A 20497-nucleotide genomic window follows, 5' to 3' on the forward strand; every position below is an offset into this window, starting at 1 on the left:
TGTCTGGTCAGCTTAAAAAGTGAATTGCATCAGTAAAGGCAGTTTATCAATGCTCCAAAGGCTGAGACAGGATTAATGGAGTTACACGTGAGCTCAGAGTTAAATCAGTTTATCACATTTAGGAAGGAATTTTACGCTGACAGACGGCAAGCTTGTGGCTTCATCTCATTTTCAATCAAGTTATTAATGAGGTTGAGTTCAATCTCATGAAAAAATATTTTTGGTGTCGAAAGGTTTCAAAATGTGATCTCATTTCGCCTCTGTTTACACAAAGTTTTAAGTGACAATGCATTGTTTCTGTTGCAGAAGAGTTTCTCGTTTTAATTTTGAAAACGAGGCTTCTTTACATGGGAATGGAAGAAACGCAGAAAACACTGTATTCAGCATGACAGGCCACAAGCTGGCACAAACATTCCCATATAAACATTAACCATGGCGAGTAAAATGACATTCGTATGAACAGATGACTGCTAATGCAGTAATACAACCAGAAGAAGACTGGGAGTCATCTTAGTGAAGAAAAACTCCGATACAAAAGACGGTCTTAAAGTTAAGACTCAATTTACAAGGCTGAATTTTCGGTTTACTTGTTGCGGGAACAAATAATGGATGCTGTAATAATGCCAAACAGGAGGGTTTCCTTTCAAAGCCATGATAAGAATGATAGATGTTGCGGGAGAAAACCATGGGGACAAGGCCAGCGCAGACTGACGGAGCTGCCCAACTTTCAATGCATGGGTAAGATTCAGAAGATGTGTGTGCTGCAAAGAAGCCTTATAGCACTGCACAGCGGGCGCCTTCCTGACAGCTAAAGGAAAAATATACTTAAAGATATCCCATCACCACTATGTCCTGGAAAAGATAAACTTGATCAAGTGTTCATATCAACACATAGATCCTTCTATAATGATACATGACAACTACAGTTTGGTTCTGGTTCTGACAGAGAAGGACAAAAACACATTTTCTATTGAGTTCAAAGAAAAATGAGGGAAAGAATGGCCATGTGTTGAAATAAAATCAATAAATAGCAGTTACAGAGGTGTAAAAAAGGACTCTTGTGCAAAGTTGTCACAGTTTGAGACTGACTTACAGTAATAAAAACAGGAGTGCGTAGCAAAAGAGTAAGCCCTTCTCTGGTTCACAGAGTCATTCTTTGTTTCGTTGTTCAGAGTGACCATCAGTTACATTGTACTGTGTGGATCTTGCTCTTTCAAGCGACTGAGTGACGTCCCACAAATTAAACTATATCCAGAGCTTCTGGCCTTGGTTGAGTAACAACCACAGCATGGAAAGTTCTGGGTGTTTAAAAGGAAGTGCTTGGCGGCAACAAGTGAACATCCATCTGATCCACAATATCTTTTGATCCAGCACATGTGACTATAATGGGATGAAAGGAAAAGTGTGTTTAATTTGGATTGTTTTGAAGAAATAAAGTCCCAAATGTGGTGTTTCAATAAATCAGCTGGTGTGCTTGTGAACGTGCACCCTGTCACTCCTGCTGGTCCAAAATGTCAGAGAGCTGCTGAGAATGGATGTGGGCTGGGAGTTATGACAGTGCAATTGTTATTTATACCCACAGGAATGGGAAAGGTTTTCAAATAAAACGGGCTTTTGATGAGTTTTTTTTCCTCTTTCCTTGACCTTTGGTCCGAAGCTTAAGAAGCATTTGATCAGCCACGCTCAGTGGTTCAGCAGCAGACAGGTGTGAGTGTGCGCTTCGATTGATTACAGTACGAGTGAGGAACATAGCAGGGTTTTTTTAGTAAAACCTTCTGTACTTTTCGAATCACTGAAACTAAAATATAATGAACTCAGTCAATCAACCACGTGAGCTAACATATACCCTGTGTGATGAAAATTGGAAGTGATCTGTCCACATGACTTTGAGATGAAGCCATCATTTAAGAAGGACCTGCGGCAGGCGGAATGCTTCGCTATTTATGGACTAAATGTATGTAGGAGAAGGTGAAACCTCTTTGTATCAAACAAGTGATGAAAACACAGATATGACAATAATTAATGCAAGCATTGCATGTTTTTAAGGATAAAATACCTGAATATCAAATACGACTAACCAAGCACATCAAACAACAGTGTTTGATGTTCTTGCTTTAAAGGCAAAAAAAGACCGGAACTTATAAAAAGTGTATTTTGTATCGTCACACAAACTGGTTTTCTAAATGCAATTTATCCAAGGCAGGGTTGCTGCTTTTATTTTACAACAAATTGCACAATGGAGTTTTTGTGAAAGGGATTGTTCAGCAGATCATTTTTTCAAGCAATAATGTTTCATCTTTCCTGACTTTGACTGCGGCATTGCCAAATCTTCTCTGTCCAGAGTGAAAGTGAGTCTATTTTCCTCTTTGCTTCCCCTTCAATCAGTCACGATCACACGCTTCCAGGTCGCCGCTGTAATGCAACATGAATCAGCAGCACTGTATCAGCACAATGCACGACCTTTGCATAATGAGGACAGCAGCCATAGGTGGCCCTCCCATGCCTGCCACCCTGCTGTGACACTCTGAGCATTTATTAGTGGACACCCTTCTGTCTTTAGACAGCGGTTCAAGTCCAATAATTCCCAGAAGACGTCTGAGCACATCAGAGGCCGTTGTCAGTCACACGGTTCAGATCAGTGCTGCATTTCCATGGCACTGGGAGGACTGCTGGCATCTTACAATGCTGCGGATAATGAGGAGGGGAAAAAAAAAGGGAAGACGGAGGCAAAAGAGTGTGCGGGGGAAGGGAATAAGAAGTGCGGACGGGCGGAGAGGTATCCTGCAAAGATGAACACAACAGACAAGAAGAGAGAGCCTCCAGAAGCAGATGAGGGCAAAAAAGAGCAAATGCCACAGGGAGAGTGTTTATCCGGATGTCACACAGGCAGGAGGGATGGGAGGCTGTGATTAGAAAGACTCAAGCATTTTTTTTTTCTTAAAAACACACACAACACACATCCAGGCAGCAGCGTGCGATGTAGCTGGATTTGAGCGACCAGCTTTGCCTGGGCGAGATAATGAGGTATAAAGCAGAAAATTGTCAGATTGCACAGTTTTTTTTTTTTTTTTGAGTTGCACATTCAACAAAGCACCCAGAAGAGTAATTTCCTACTCACAGGATTTAAAAAAAAAACACATTAGTTTGGCACAAAAGAAAACAACCAGTCATTCTTACAAACCATTCTTGTGATTTAATTGGCATACATTGGAAACAGTAGTGGTTGAGGTGATAGTCACTGCAAATTTAAATATCAATATAGTGGATCCACACAAACCGTAATTCAGCGAATACAAAGATGTTTTCTGTGTAATGATACTATCTAGCGTTGCTTCGGAGCGCTCGGATTTCCTCTTATCCCAGCTGATCCTCGTATTGCTTACGGAAACAGTCTCCCACTGGAAAGAATTCCCAGCAACGCTCCTGATACATTTTCCACACATAAGATTCCTGGCAAAGTCAACAGAGGAGTCATTTATCCAAAAGTCGTTTCATTTATTGAACGTACTTAACACCGAGCTCATTAGGTTAGTGATGTGGGGGCGTTAACGGAGTCTACAGAGGATGCCGCTTGGATTATAACAAATATCTGGAATGACGGTGAGACGGTCTTTACGCATTCAACCTCCTTTCTGATCATTGTCTTAGAAAAATATCGTGAAAAAAGTGGCACAACCTAACAGGAATTGCATGTAAAGTCTTAAGATTAAACATTAAAACAATACTAATTGTTAAAAAAAAAAACAAAATATTTTTTTCTAATGTGATATAACATCAAACAAGTCCTTGTTAAACTGATGCATTTCCTCCCACAATGTGAGACAAGTGAGAAGGAGATATGGTGAAAATGTTTATTTGAAGCACTCGTCTTTGATCTGTGTAATGGTTCATGGACAATGTGCTACAGTGAAAAGATAAAAAGCTGAATTCATTTAAATACTTGCCCACACGAAAGGCAAAGTTATGTGGCTTGAATTTAGTGCGTTATTCTATACAGGCTTTATGGGTGGGAAAGGGAATCGCAATAGCAAAGGCGTACGTCTGGCATGCATATTATCATGAAATGTCAGGAGTGCAATGACTTTTTCCAGCAGGTGAAAATGCAGATTTTGCGTTAGTGGAAAAAGGTTAATCTAGAGCCTTGCCATTATCATGGCAAACCCTGAAATTAATAGGCCACTAATAGAAGGGGGAATCGAGCAAGGATACTGTAATGTCAGTTCCATAACTGTGCTTTTTATTTCTTTTTCTGCATCGATATATCTATGTACTATTGCACAGTGTTGATTTAATCATGCAATTAAAACAGGAGAACACCATCATACCTGCCCTGTGTGTTCTGTCTCATCCTTGTTGATAAGGTACATCAGAAAAAATCTGCAAGGACACAGAATAAGGAAACGTGTAACGAGCTGAAAACCTCCCACACATAGTTGTATTTGATATGGAGAGTTAAAGACTCGCACAGGAACTCGCTGCAATAAACTGGAAGCCTGTGAACGAGGAATGCGACGATGAGGATGAAGATGAATATGAGTGTTGAGCAGTTCCAGCAGACACACACAACCAGAGGTAACAGCTGCAGCTTGACAGTCAGGTGAAATGTTGCATTATTATTCCTGAGAGGGAGACCTTATTTAGTTGGTAATGTAAGGAATCCCACTGCCTGTTTACACCGGGGTGATCAGATCACATGTGGCGAGCCCGAAAAACAAATGCAGACGGGCGCCAAAGCACTTTAAGTCAAACTATTTTCAATGGAAGTGATGTAGACGTAGGAATGCAATACGAACTCAGGTGGTAAGCCCGAAAAGTATGACGGGGACGAATGTAAGCATCAAAGTACACGCTAATTGCCAGGTGCGAACGGGCCCTATAGCCAATGCTGTGATCATTAGCAGGTGAGCCAAAAATGTCACACAAACCAGTGTAGTGACGAGTCAAAGGAAGCACCTGTCAACATCTATACTAATTAGGCTCAAGAGGCCAGAGGCCTGTAATCTTACGTCACCATTGAAACATCCATTGGAACTTTCAGTGGAAAAAAGTGTTTGACTTTAGCATTTTCAATACAAATGCATCGAGAAAGACAATCACACATGATGTGTCAGTGTTGACAACAACAGTTTATAGATATAGTTTTTAACAAGCAGTCGAATGATCAACATGGTGCTGATGTTCGAGCCGCAGTGAATCTGTTTTTCTTAGTTAAGGAGGGCTAATGAAAGTGGAGCATGCGAGTGGACTTACATATCTCAAAGGTCTCCCCGTGCCAGGGGGCATTGTTTGTGCTCTGTTATTCAAACAGCTGTTTTGTCACACAGCATGCAAACTACTTTTTGAGCAAAGGTTTTTCACAGCGAGTCAAATCAAACTTTTCGTGGAGAAGTGGGGCGAGAATGACAAATGGCAGCCTTGTCAACAGTTTTCTATGCATGTAAAGTTTCAGCTCTTCTACAAATGAAACATCTTAAAAAGAAACATGTAACATTGACAATATTTTCTGTCGATGTGCATTTTACACTGTTGAGCTCATGCTGAATGGTCCATAAATTGCTGAAAAGGCAAAAGGTGCATTTGTAGAGATATGAATAAAAAAGTTTATTTATACAGAATATACGTATTGAATAAATACATATGTGTATATGAATAATTATATAGGTGTAAACTCGAGCAGCTTCTTGTTTAGTCATTTTATCTTTTCTCGCATTACTTTCATACAGTACACCTGCTGAAGTTACTTCATTTCATGTAATGTCATGTAATAACAGGTATGTGAAGAGTAAGACTTTATGGATATCACTCAGTTCCAAAACTGTTTAGAAACAGGTTGATATAAAAAAACTTCTCTTTTCGACAGACAGACAGCAGTTTCTCCTATGTATGCACAGGCATCAGGATATCACAAAGCATTTTCAGCAAGGTTATTTTGCAGAAAGTTTTAGGAATGGTTAGAACATTTTTCGCGGCATCAAAAAGACAGGTATAAAAGTATTCATGAATCAACTCACAGATAGTTGGCCAAGTTGTGCTCCTGGAGAGTGTGAGTCTCAAAGCCATGAGGGACCGTATCAAAGTACTCACTTCCTATTCCACATATGAAACATTTGGTCTGCAGAAGGGGAAAAAAAAAATGGAAGCAACTTAACAAGTTAATGATTCATGACAACCGAATTCAAGAAAAGTCCTCTCGAGAGAACAATAGAAAATGAAATGAAAACAGCCAAACGTCAAGACCAGAGGCCTCCAGCTTCAGTCCCCTGTGACTCAAACGTGGGATTAATGTTGCTCACACCACAACATAACACTTTTCTTCATTGACACTTACACCCACATAAGGAAAAAGCAGTCTATTACTCACTTTGTAAAGAGGAGGAAAAGCGTTTCAGCGGAGGTTTTGCAACATTTTGTTGATACTAAATAGTCTGATGGTTACCTTTGCCCATATTTTTTTGCTGGCACAGAACCTGAAAACAACCAAGGCTCCAATGTGTGTGAGCTTTCTGACCGCTCCTGCGTTTATGTAATTATAGCATGGAAGTCCAAGCTGAACCTGGTGGATGTTTAAAATGTGCACAGCGTTTGAGAGAATCAATATTTTAGTAGCAAACAGACGATACTAAAGAATTAAAAGCACAGCACGATTGCCCATAACAACCAATCACTTTAAATTTAGAGGCTAAATCACTACAGTTTGTCCTTATTTGAGTAAACTGTAGGATGTTGTTCTCCAGTTTACTCTCCTCCTTGGGGTGTTTGTTTGAACGTTCCTCCATTTTGCAAGTTGCTCTGTCTCGTCTCTTCTCCCTCACCGATCTCGGTGTCTGAATCAAGATTGATTTGCGACTCTGAGCCGTTTGTGGAATTATAATTATGATTGACGAAGGACTGCGTCTTAATTTGATTCATCCCGCTTCCTCTCTTTTGGCTTACTGAGCCCCAAATAATGTCACAAACAACATGAAGCGCATCAGCAGCCAAGCGTGAATGAAACAAGATTGACAGGTAGAGCAAATTATAACTAAAGCATTCGGTGCACACTCAAGAGAGAGAGCGTCTCTTTAATTCAACAATGCATTTTATATGTGCACTAATAACTCTTAATGATTAAGTGGGGGGGGGGGGGATTTTGTTTTGAACTTAGCCACCAATTATCCGCAAGAAACAGACCATCCCATCATCTTATTACGACTAATGGTGCGTTTCCAGCGACACAAGCTGCCAAAGCAACTGAATCTACTTAGTGCACACTTAAGTTACAAAAAGCCAAATAATATTACTCATTTCCTTTAGTGAACTTCACTCGTATCGCTTGGGTCCTATAAACCAAGTTCAATAATGAAATTCTTCCCTAACAGAGAATATTAGTTTAGTTCAGTGTCAGATATATCGCACAGCCTCAATGCCAAAGGTAACTGAGTTCATGTGTTTGCAGTGAATTAATTGAAAATAAAAAAAAGTTTTTCCTCTTGTGTTGTCATGAATTGAGGTTTTTTTTTTGTGTGTGTGTGTGTGAAAGACATAAAATCTTACCTCCATATCTTCTTTCACCTGCTCCTGTTGGTCCCGAAGCTCTCCAAAGGCGTCAATTATCAGACCTGACAAAGGACAGAACGCTGTGTCTTTATGTATTCATGCATGCGCGGCCGCGCTACACCGAGAATGACAGCCGTCAGTGAAACTTAAGGACCTGCTGGGAAATAAACAGAAACTTGGCTCGTCTCCAAATCCGCCAATGAAAATTTCATGAGCCGAATTCTAGTGGAATGCCGGGGATGAAACGTATGTGTGCAGAACTGCGGTTGTGAGGCGAATTCCGCACGGCTCACCCTGGATGATTGCCAGCAGGATGACGATGACGAAGAAAAAGAACGTGATGTCGAAGACGATCCGCTCCACCTCGAACTCGTCTCCGGCGGGATCCTCGATCTCGTCTCCGATGCCTCCGCCTGCGCGCACTCCCACGTACATGTGGAACATGTAGCACTGAAACAGAAGACGTGTTGAATCGATAAGTTAAACCCAGGAAGGGAGATCTCCAGACCATTACTGACATGGACACACCACAGCCATACCCTGATGATACTTCTGAAGAGGGGAGCATAAGGAGCAACTTTCATTTCTTCACCAAAGTCATTGTAACTTAATATTCAATATGCAAACAAGCTGTCTGCTTTCATCAAGTTTTGAAAAGCTTCAAACTCGGAGCATATTTACACATTTTCAGAAAATATAGGGTGCTTCTTTTTTTTTTTTTTTTAATAAAACATCCATCACCTCAAACACAGCATCCCCACGAGGAGTTTATATGAAACTATGAGGAAAGAGGAATTAACATTCAAGCTGTCAACCAAGGGCTGAAGCCTGCTTTTAAGTGTGGAGGAATGGTATTTTCCCTGCAGGAACTTGGAACAGAGGGGAAAACAAAAAAAACTTTCAAGGAACTGTTATACTTTCAAGGAACACGACAAAACTTTGTTTTTTTTCATGTGTGTTTTTTTTGTTAACACACTTGAAAGAGATGTTTTCTGCTTATGCAGATGTTGGGCTTGTCCAAGCAGATGTGCTGGTATTATAATAATAGTGAAGGGATTGCAGATAACAGCCACTAAAGTGCTGTCGAACATAAAGCGCAAACAAAAACAGAGCCAGCGCGACAAAAGATTGAATGCAATATCCCCAGGCTTTTAGAATAGCTGGGTTTTATTCAAATGCCATCCTTGGCTTTTCACCTGAACGAGAATGACAGTGGAGCACACATTAGAATAGAATGTGCCGCCGAGCGTTAATTCTGCCAGCGCTCTAACAAAGAGCTATATCGCGACTTTATGGGTTGTTTTCTCTCCGTGTGTCCATCATTTTGAGAATAGAGCAGCGGCAGGGCTAAGACAAGGGGCCTTTTTCACTTCAACAATGGGGATCACTGACAGGATCCTCCTCTACCCCGCTTTTCGGTCTGCAGCCAGAAAATGAGGCGTCTGCGACTGTGTTCATGCTGGAAAGATAAACAGAGAGATCGCGGGGATAGACAGAGGCAGGAATCTTTGGAAAGACAGCTTGAGTGCATGTGTGTGTATGTGTTAATATTGCTGCAGGAGAAATCTTTTTACACAAAACTGCTCAATTTCCTGGAGAAGACACACTGTCAGGTTGGACGGTCATTGAAGGGGGCAACAAAAACGACAAGCCTGTTTCTCGCCTTAGCGTGGAGCAGGCGTGTTATCTCCAAACGATGTGTGTAAATGAGAGTCATATTGTTTGTCCCCGTGTCTGGCTGGATGTCCAGGGCGAACATGACGTCACAAGTAGTCAGAAGAGATTAACTGAAGCACCCAGCAATGCTGAAGTGGACGGCGTGTACAAGATGGATTTTTTTTTTTTTTACACGAAGATTTGACTTACAGTGAGCATGTCGTTGCATTTCATGTCTTGGACGTCGCTGTCGTCGCTCTTGTTGTAAAACTTCCGGAAGAAATTGAAGGCTACGACGGTGTAGAGATACACCACAACTGCCAAGAGCCCCACAGTCAGGACCAGCTGATGAAGAGATGAAGACACACAACGCAAACATGAGGCGGACGAAAGGCAGATGGGCTTTAACAGAGGTCTTCATCTCGCAAAGGCCCAGTGCAACTCCACAGCGTGAAAACAAACACCAGTCCCCTGAACACACACACAGACAGATGGACAAGAAGAATAAAGACAGACTAACACACACACACACACGCACCTGTTTCCCATTGTGTGTGACAGAAGAAAGGATGGTACGGAGTGTCTTGAAGCCCATGGCGATGTCCAGAAGGTGGGCGGCGAAGAAGAAGTTGTTGTAATGACCCAGAACAGACATGATCATGTACCAGGCCAAGTACAAGAAGGACTTGAAGGACACACACACACACACACACATAAAAACAGACAAAAGAGATCACCAGAACAGACAAGGACGCGTGTGTATATTAGATAAAAGAGAATGACAGGATATTACTGCTGTCATCTCTGCAGCGTGAATATTAGTATCAAACTAAATCTCACAGCTGAAGAACAATAGATTCAAATAGACGATTTGATGGCCGACATAAATTTCAGCATGTGACATATTTATGCTTAGAAGGATTAGGAAGTAATCAGCAAATCAAGCAAAAGTCATAAAACCTTTAAAACACACTTACGCCGTCCGTGAAAACAACTCCTAATTTCCACACCTGGTACTTCACGTCAATGGAGTTGAGCCTGGAATAAAAAAAGCAGTGCCAGAGTGATGAATGGCAAAACGTACCTGTAAAAGAAGGTCAAAATGTCTGTGGCTGAAATCAAACCTTTGAGCCACAGCGCCGTTCTGAAAAGAGCCTTTTTTGTATGAAACCCTTTGAGAATACCCTGTTCTTCCTCAAGAGTCGCATCATGTTCCCGGGGTTTTTTTTAGTCCGGCCACTCATTAGGTAGCACCCACACATATCCAGAAATCCTTACAAACAAGTGCACTGATAGCACAATCATCATTATTATTGGCATCCTCCACTGATCACTTGGCGAAATTATTATAGGGGGATATCATTCAGCCCCACGGAAGAGCGAGATGCGAACAATGAAGGTTGTGTGTGTCAGTTGAGCCAATTCAGAAGTCCCATTAACTTGTACGGGTCACAAATGGCCGCACAAATTTCTTGATTACAACTGTTCTGTAATCAATACCAGAGCTGCCTGTATGCATACGTACTGGCAGCTGTCCTCCAGAGAAACATGCCAAATTATCACCCTTCACTGCTTTGGGAGCAGCGGCCTGCTCGCTGGCGTATTAGAATAATGGCCCACTGCCATAAATATTAGCTGTTTAAAAGATCAATGTAAATACGGAAAAGTAAAACAGAACACAAGCAGATATTTTTTAAATCTCCCATAATGTTAAAGATTAAACGGCAAAGACTCAAAAACTGAAACAAACCAGATATCTACAGTTAGAAAACGGATCTTAATGAGATTCAACATTTGTAAAGGCACTTTTTTTTTAAACAGGCTTTATACTCACAGAGCACTCCAGGCAGTGTCTCTCTTGAGTCTCTTCTCTTTCTTCCTCTCGGAGCTGAAGTCTAATGCCGCCTGGTCCAGACCCAAGAGTTCACTGATCTTCTCACGGCCGTAAAAGTCACCGTACTTATCCATCACCTGCCAGGGTACGGAGAGCAGAGGTTCACACACAGGCATGGACGACTGGCTCTTCGGTGAATCTTTCACTGCATTTAGCATGAGATTCAAACAGATGATTAGCAGAATTCTTTTTTTTTTGTTTTGTTTTAATGTGGCTAGAATTTATCTTTTCACATAACCACATGGAGTCTGTCTCTGTTCAGCTGCAGTGGCTCACTGACAATTTCCCACTTGTTTAATTGATAGAAAACAAAAGCCAAAAAAGATGAGAGCTTGAAAGTATTTTGAACAGCAGCACAAAATCAGACGGCGATTACCAAACGACATTACCTTGAAAGCATTATGACATCAATATCACCTCTGAAGCAACAACAGAACCTGATATTGGATGAGCTGGAATAATTCAGACATAAAATCAGGCAGAGACTTCCTCCTAAGTGGCAATAAGCCAAAGTGAAAGTACTTCAAAACATCAATTCAGTGAAATTCAATGTCAGAGCATCTCTTCCATGAGAAATTTATAAAGCGAGTCATTACTCCCACTTCTCTCAATGTGGATGTTTTTAAGGATTAACATTTTTCAAAAGGGGTTACACTTTAAAGGTGTACCCTCAGAGCTTTACAGTCACGGGCGTCATTTGAGCTCCAGCCACACAATCTGCCTTTTCACAGATTTACACAAGGAAACATGAAGCGAATGAATCACAACAGCAAAGGATCCAGAGCTGTCAGTTTTTCCTTACAGCCTGTCAAACTGTGTCACGACATCAACAGGCTGCTTCTGATCGATCTCCTTAAACATAAAATGTGAAAATGAGATGTTGTAGTTTATATTGATGCTGTGGCGAGCAATTCATTCATGTCAATCAGGATGAATACAAAGTTTTGATGATTTGTATGGATAAATATGTCAAAAATTGGTACTGAGTTTGAATTGAAACATTCAACATTTTCTCTAACAGCACTTTGTAATATTTCTCAAAATTAAAAGGAAAAAAAAAAACGACTGTCTTCAAACAAATAACTTCATATTCATGACAGTAGAAGTCTTCTAAATGAGGAGACTTAAAGTGTTGCTCTGTCTCCAGAGACAATGAATGCGTTCCGCTACTTGACAGGGAAATGATTACACTTGCCATTAAATGGTTCATTACATTTCATTTAGTTTGTTAATGCAGTCCCACTGAGTGAAATATGCAGGCAATTACACGGATGCATAAGAATCTTTATGGTGAAATATAGAATGAAGGATCTGCAGTCCTCACCTTCCTCTTGACAAACTTATCCCAATAATTGCTTGGAAATGATCTGAAAAGATACGAAAAGATGAGTGAGCTGAACATGTTTTAGACTGCTTAAGCCTCGACGTGGCTGAGTCGGCAAACAACAGCAGGTTTCAGGAATGTAAAGCATAAAAAGCATTTTTTCATGTAATATTGATAGAACATACGGTGTGTTGATCACCAGTCTGTCCCACTGCCCTTTGATGTCTTCCTCTGGGGGTTGATCTGTCACATACAGCCCGTCAAACTCCAAACGCCGCGCCACTTCCTTCTCGCGTTTGAAGATCACTAATGGCACCTTTCGATAAAACGCACAAAATCCATCATTTGTTTGCTTGTTCTAAAAACGTGTTAAGCTAATTTGTCTGAAATTGAACACAGTCTTATACATAAAGGTTTGAAATGAAACTAGAATGTAAATAAATTTCACTAAAATTCTCAAAAAATGTGTGCAGGTAGGTTTTAAACCTGCGTACCTTGAGACAGTAGTAACCAATAATGCAGCAGAAAGAGATGATTGTGTGTGCCACAGCTAGCAGGAGGAGAGCGGGCTCCATGTATCCGCTATTCTCTTCCAGTACAAAATAAACTGGGCCTTCGCCGCTGTCTTCATCAGAGGAGTCCATCTGTTCACCGTAAGAAGATGTGACCGCTTGTTTCTCCTCTTTTGAAGCAGGCACCGATTCTACCTGCAAAGGCAGCCAGAGAAAAAGAACAACGAGATGTTTTCCACACATTCAAACAGGAAATATGCTTCATTTATGAAGACTTGAAATGTGAAACTTCTCACTATGAGGCGAGAATGACAACCACTGAATCACAGTATTCACGGAAATGTGATTAACTAAAAATAAAAGGAAACTTTGTTCGCAAATTATCAAAACTGAGTCATTCTCAGGTAATTATTACACTGTCAGGCTGTTAATTAGATCACTGAAGTATTGTTGAAACCAAAAGCCATTTCTGAGATAACCACTTGATTTATGCGTCAGGAAATTCATGGATCTGCCACATGAAGCAAAAATTAAGTATATTCCTGTATAACAAGGCTCATTTTTTATTCCATATCATGGTAAAAAAAAAAAAAAACTTAAAGTACACACTGACCTTGTAGAACAGCAGGATGAAGTTGATTGCAAAGGCAACAAACAAAGCCAGCATACGCATATTATAAAAATTTCTTGCAAAGTAGTTCTGGGGGGAAAAGAAGAAAACATTCAAGAGTCATTTGCCTTCCTTTTTCTTTTTCTTTTACTTGAGAATGTAAATTGAAGTGGATGTGAATATGCATCCTTATCTGTGTTGGTATATGATACATGCACAAGCATGTGTGTGCACTTGTACATTACCAGCAGTCTCTTGTTCTGAGAGCTTATCTCCCACCAGGCAGAATGTTGGCTCTGCGGCTCCTTTGACTTATTATAGCATCTCTTGGCTCTCCATGTTTCCTCTGCCTTCCCCTCTTCAGTTTTCCTCTCAGAATTCTTCGACCTGGAAACACACCAAAACAAACAGATGGAGAGCCAAATGTGTTTATTATGGCAATTTGTTGGCTGATTTATAAGGCATTATGCAAAATTCATGGATAATTGTGACATGAGTCACTTTATTCGAATTATTTTTTTTTTCCCTAAACATAAAATTCACTCTTTCTATGGCGTTTTTAACATATGCAGTCCTAAAATAAATCTAATACTTAAAGGTGCTGTAGGCAGGATTCCGCATCTCCGCCATCTTGCTTAGGGTTACCTAAGTAAGATGGCGATTTGACCCATCTAAGATGGCGATTTGAAACTCAGCACAGCTAATCCTGTCCTGTTTTCTCTGACATCACGCCCTTATGCAAGTTAAGCCCCTCCCACAAGAACGTGCGACGAACGCCCCTCGACCAATCACGGTTAGAGCCCTCATGGGCTCTTCTGATTGGTCAAAGATACCTGGAGCTGTCAAGATTACTTTTCAGCTCAGAACAGAGACAGATGGAAACGCTGCGCCCTTGCGGTAATGCAATTATGCTACACTCTTAAAGGATTATCAATGGATACTCTAACATTTAATCCAAAGAAAACACAGAAAAATTAGCATTGACTAGCAAAATCCTGCCTACAGCACCTTTAAGGAAATTTAATAATTTAGAAAAAATTGAGAGCACAGACTCACTCGATCTCATCGGGCATGTTCTCATTTTCCATTGAGGTTCTGTCATCTGTAAACTGCAAGTCAGTAACGATCATGAGGGGAAAAAAAACGTTGGAAAAAAGTTAAATCAGTGCAGTGTCAAAGCAGTACAAGAGCAACATTGAGGTTGGACATTAAAGAATAGTGAGAAATTTAACACATTGAGCATCACAGCTAGATAGAATGTGAGAATTGTCACTTTATAATTCATACCGTTGTCTGACGAGTCTCAGAACCATCGGACGTTCTGAACGGTGTGTTGAGCAGGTCAGTCAGACTGCTGGTGAAGTCCTGAGTCAGAAGTCTGTACTGGCCTTCCTCCTTCTTTATTTTGAGGCCAAATATGTTTGACAGAACATCCGCTTCTCTGCGGGAAGTCCCAGCTGCCACCTGCCTGACGTCCCTCAATTCTCTTTGGGATGAGAAACTGGCCGAGCGCTTCCTCAGCCGATCCGCCCGAACCGAGACGTCCATCACCTCGTCAAGAGTCGGCTCTGCGATATCGCTGAGCAGCTCCAGCACGCTCGTCCGCTTGGCCCCCTCCACGAGCCCGCCGTTAATGAAGGCCACGTACAGCACATAAAGGATGCTGCGGATCACGAAACAAACGCACCTAACCTGAGCCAGACAGATCAGTCTGACCAACAACAAGAGCGACGTGATGAAATCTTTCAGAGTCATCTTCGTTAATGCTCTGAGGCTCTTCATTGAAAGCAGAGATGTCAGCCGGTCGTCTTCTTTGCCGTCAGTATTTTCATCCGGCTCTTTTCTGCCGCACCTCTCTCCGGTGTTAGAGCCAGATATCTGGGCTGCCAGCTGCATTTCAAAGATGGTGTCCTCACAGAAGTTCACAAACATCTCCATTTTCTCCTTCTCGCCACCCTCATTGACCACGTCAAAGATGAACTGCCTCTTGGACTCCTTCACCTGCGGCTTCTCCCACTGCGTCCGGCTGTACTCGCTGATCTCAAAGTAGACCCGCTCGAAACGCTTCCCGCTGCCGAGGATCTCGATGCGTCCGAGAGAGGGCTGGAAGTGAGTCAGCACACACTCCGCCAGCTCCAGGAACGTCTTCAGTCTGGAGTCGTTGGGCATGTGCTCAGACAGATTGGTGAGAAGAACCGCGACGCTAAAGCCGATATCTTTTGCCGGCTCGTGGAAGCGGTTGACAAAGGCCACATAGTCGACGATCTCGCCGTCGTCAGTGTCTGTGCAGGAGAGCAGGAAGTGAGTCTCGTCTGGGGAGAAACGCTTGCAGCTCTCCATGGCTTTCTGGAAGTCCTTCCTGGAAATGTTCCCCTTCTGATCAGAGTCGTACTCTCTGAAGGCGTCCGAGGAGGTCAAGTCTTTCAGTTTGAGGAACATGTCGAAAAACCTGAGAATCATCTCCACGTTGTTTGACGATTCCACCAACATGTCCACCATCTGCTTCCCTATCGTCCCGTTCACAACATTTCCTGCAGGAGGTACAGAACAGGTCAGAAAAACAAGCAGCCACGAACATCATATAACCAACCGTAGCGATTTACCTTCTAGCATCGAAAGCAAAAACACAACCATGTCCTTCTGCAAATCCATGAGCTCTTTCAGAAGTTCAATTTGCCTTGAATCCTGCATATAAAAAAGCTCATTACCAATTACGATTTCAGTAAATTGTACAAGTCATTTCATATTCAGCATTACACATATTGGGAGCGCGCATTACCGGAGGCAGGGTTAATATTAACATCAAAAGCAGCCTAAACTGCTGAGGTTGAAGCCCTGAAGTATGCTATCACCTACGGTATAATCCATGTTGAGTTCAATGAAGGCTAGATGGGCATAAAGTACTTATTTTTCAAGTTCATCAATACCTGAGAGAGCTTCATCTGGAGGTGGGCAAAGACGTGGAGAAATCCCACCACGGCATCCCAAAGACGACTGTGAGCGAGACTCTGTTGGTTCCCGCTGCACGGACCCTGAATAAACACGCAGATATTGCGAGACGCTCACGGAGACGACTGATAATACAGTGGATGTCATCACGAGTGAATCCAATCAATATTTTAACAGTGGCCCCACAAGTACAGCTAGAGGTGAGGAGCCGCTCCCTGGCAATAACAACCATTATCCCTGCAACAAATGACTATTATAGTATTTAATCAATCTGGGACTGAAATTACTTCCTTATCATCATTTGCCTCTGCAGCAGAGACATTGATGCGTGTCCAAATTTACATATGCAGAGAAGTCTTCTGATGAATTCGGTGAAAAGCGCCGAACTTTGCTGTGACTTAGCATAAACAAAAACTGTGATAGCCGTCTGATGTTGACAGCCTGGACTTTTCACAACCAGAGCCTCGGGAGTTTGTCTGAAGAGAGCGTGCACGTACTAAAAATTTGCAAACATTCATTCAAACAAGAACAGGATGGACGGACAACATCAAAGCATCTGAGGAATGGAAATTATGTTACTTTTGAAAGAAGCGTCATTCCAACGCAATTCCCTGTAGTATCTGAACAATACCATAAACTTTGATGTAGGAAAATAGCTTGAAAGCTGACTGACCTGAATGTACTCAGTGAGCGTGTTGAAGACCTGTTTGGCCACCTCAATGGCCTTGGAGAAGTTACACTGCCCCTGAGCATCAATCACATCCTTCCCTGAGTAGTACCAGTAGAAGTCACTGAACGACTCCTGCGGAAAAGAAACCGCATACATGAAACCGACACATATGAGCAAAACATTAAAGTAACACATTTCAGTGACGGCCAGTTTATTATGGTTCAACATCACAGTACAGGTGCAGACTCACCTGTACTCTGAGTAAATAATCCACCGTGGATATGATGATGTTGACTGTGGTGTTGTTTCCCGTTTGTGTTCTCAAATAATTCTGAAAGTCTAACAGAAAATACATAAGTTACAATCAACCTCTAATCAGCTCACAGACTTTCTGGGGCAACGAAACATTCATTTACAAAGACATAAATATACTTGTTGGTGGACACTGAATGTGTGTGTGAGGGTGAATAACCTGAGTTGTGTCCCTCACAGAGCAGCTGGAGGAAGCGGAAGAGGTCACAGGTCAGGTCTTTGTCAGGCATCACCTTTTCTCCTGTGAAAACAGAAAAAAAAGGGCAAAACACATATGAAATAAAGGAAAGGCCCCATGATGGACAGGCAAACCTTTTCACAGAGCCTCCTGTCTTTTGAACAATCTCAACGGGGATGGGCTCAAACCGTCCTACAGGATCTACCGGACACATCTAATGATGGACGTATTACAGCAGTACAACAAGGATTACAAAGATTGAAAAAAAAGATAAAACTGGGCCACACAGGCACAGCTGCTAGCAATCCTCAATACAGAAGGGGAAAAGGGAATTTAAAGTGAGTGTGAATGCAGTGTGTGATCCAAGGCCAGAGATCTCACAGCTGACTCTACAAAGACATTAAATCAAAGTGATGGATTTTTTTTTTTTTTTTAAATATTTCCATTTGAGTACTGTACCTGAGTTCTCGTCCATGGCCATGCCTAATCCCTCTGCCTTGTTCTGCCTTTCAAATGCATTCAGATCCAGGACACTAGATAGCACAGACACACACATGCAGGAGGATAAGCAAATCTTACATATACTCATTCATCAGCATATAAAACCCCGCATGTGTGACATCTGACTTGAATTGCTCTGCATTCACTTACCTGCAAGACCGCATGAGTCCAGCCATGCTCTGGAAGAAGCCAACATCTCGCTTCTCTCTCAGATAATCCAGCATTTTCTATCGCACAAAAGCACCAAAGATAAGGTTTGATTTATGGGGTAAGGACATCATGTAATATGTTAAAGATATCACTTTAATGTGAGTTTTGCAGCAGTGTCTCTCTGCCAGGGAAATGCTGAAAATGAAAGCATTAAGCAGCTTTAATCAATTTGATTCAGGCCAAAGTATCACCGTAGGACAGTCAAGGTCGTTTGTATCAGCTCTGCATAGAAAGTTGAAAACCATTTAATTATTACCTGCTCACCACTCACAGATGAAGTGAAAACCAATTATCTGAGAACAACAGCTTGACTGAACATTCAGCTCGTCTTGTCAAGACCTGATAAGAGCCAAATCTTTATGACTAGAACCCCAAGGTAGAGCATCAAAAAAGAAAAAAAAACAAAACCTGCTGGTGGTCTACTGAAGAGAAACAAATACTGAAAGGATGAGAACAAAATCATGCAATAATGAATCTCTGCCAAACCAGACTGTAAGTGGTGATTAGGGAGGGGACAGCAGTAAGAGTCGACCACAGTGCACATTCACCAACTTATTCAACAATGAAACATTAAAAAAGGAAAACTTGTTCCAGATTAAGCAAACTCTGAAAATGCAAGAAAACTTGTGATCGAGCAGCATTGCACCTGTTGGACGGTGGCGTTCCCACCGTTGAGAATAGCGATACCAAGCTTCAGTGTCGGGGAAATCATGGTGCTCATGGTGCCTAAAAGGGCAGACAGCTTATATTTGAAATGGCACAAATTTAAACACACACATACACATATACACACATCACTAATCTCTCTAAATGTTCACAATACTCAAAATCATCACAGCACTGGGCCACATCATATTGGGTCGGTATTCGGTAGAGGCCTTTCACAATTATACTGTAAGAAGAAATTCCTCTGTTGTCGTTTGTCCTCCAGATTTAAGCTTGAAATTAACACAATTAGCGGAGTCTAACCGGCTTGGCTGCAGGGAGGAGCTGTGCTTCATGAACAGTGCGAGGTGTAAATGAATTAGTAATACTGAGAGACACGAATATTAATAATGCTTCAGTCTTGGCACGTGTCAAACGTTTTTTTTCTTGACCACACTTCCTTCCAAAGAAATAATTAGCTGGCACTCCATGAAAGTAATACATGACCAGTAGAGTATATCCAAAACCAGTAGAGGAAATATATCATCGAAAATAATTCTGATTAGACTTCTTTGAACTGTTCATTCACTCTTTGCAGATGGTCCTGGAATCTGATTCAAGCTGACCTGAAGTAGAAGTATTTTTCTCATTTTGCAGCACCCTACCTAATGTTGTCATGCTATTCTGTATTCATATGATCAGAATCTGTTGATTCCTTCAATACCTTTACTGGCGCTGATGGTTTGCAGAACCATCTCCGAGGCTCCACGACGGTGCAGCCTGGCCTGCTGGTACAGCAACTTCTGTTTCTCCATTTCTTTTTCCTGCTCATCAAGAAGCACGTTTTTTTTTTTTCACTTTTAATTAAAACTTTTCATAAAGGGTATGAATATAATTATTGATTAAATTATTTGAACCAGAATGGATGACAAAGGCACGCCTTAATGCTGTTAGGATGAATAATTAGGCTTCTATTTTCAAAGTACTTACTTCAAAGCTTTGCACCTCTTGTTCTTCATCATCATCATCCTCTCTGCGGCAACTCTGAAACAGCCAGGTACGCATTAGGAATTCCATGTAAACCAATCTATACATAAACACACAATTTTCATGAGTCTTTATGCACGTCGAAAATCTGAACGACATCAAAACCTGACGAGTCACCTTAGCCATGATGGCAGCGTAAGACTCATAGAGGCAGTCATTCCCATTACTGCGAACAAGGAAAATAAATGAGAGGTGATTATACGTCAAGTGATGGAGAAATGCATTAGAGAAATCAAGTCAAAATCGAGCCCCGTGATGATAGTGTTGAGTGCAGCGCAAACATTTAAATAAAGCAGCGTGAGGATTTAACATGACAACATGATTAAAGTCATAGAACGCATCATGCCTCTGGGCAGAGTTCTGGATGGAAAACACCAAGGTTCTGGATGATTTGATTACATGTCTGCAGAGACCGCACCAGGTAAGTGTTCCTCCAACCCAAGGTCCTGACAA

General features: G+C 41.6%; 1 protein-coding gene across 1 annotated transcript in view; it reads right to left on the reverse strand.

Annotated features, from left to right (window-relative positions):
• Positions 1 to 3354: 3354 nt before the first annotated feature.
• Positions 3355 to 20497, reverse strand: part of ryr2b (ryanodine receptor 2b (cardiac)) — a 63538-nt gene continuing 46395 nt past the window's right edge. Inside the window, 27 exon segments of the mRNA XM_030106685.1 lie at positions 3355 to 3450; positions 4326 to 4377; positions 6012 to 6112; positions 7534 to 7598; positions 7830 to 7986; positions 9403 to 9537; positions 9731 to 9877; positions 10170 to 10230; positions 11027 to 11163; positions 12411 to 12453; positions 12596 to 12726; positions 12905 to 13117; positions 13530 to 13622; positions 13778 to 13919; positions 14589 to 14641; positions 14820 to 16063; positions 16136 to 16217; positions 16460 to 16564; positions 17155 to 17283; positions 17402 to 17490; positions 17624 to 17704; positions 18101 to 18174; positions 18293 to 18369; positions 18999 to 19078; positions 19722 to 19821; positions 19988 to 20041; positions 20162 to 20210. Of these exon segments, the coding sequence (XP_029962545.1) occupies positions 3355 to 3450; positions 4326 to 4377; positions 6012 to 6112; positions 7534 to 7598; positions 7830 to 7986; positions 9403 to 9537; positions 9731 to 9877; positions 10170 to 10230; positions 11027 to 11163; positions 12411 to 12453; positions 12596 to 12726; positions 12905 to 13117; positions 13530 to 13622; positions 13778 to 13919; positions 14589 to 14641; positions 14820 to 16063; positions 16136 to 16217; positions 16460 to 16564; positions 17155 to 17283; positions 17402 to 17490; positions 17624 to 17704; positions 18101 to 18174; positions 18293 to 18369; positions 18999 to 19078; positions 19722 to 19821; positions 19988 to 20041; positions 20162 to 20210 (3790 nt within the window).

The sequence above is a fragment of the Salarias fasciatus genome, chromosome 13 (genome assembly GCF_902148845.1).
Source record: "Salarias fasciatus chromosome 13, fSalaFa1.1, whole genome shotgun sequence".
NCBI lineage: Eukaryota > Metazoa > Chordata > Actinopteri > Blenniiformes > Blenniidae > Salarias > Salarias fasciatus.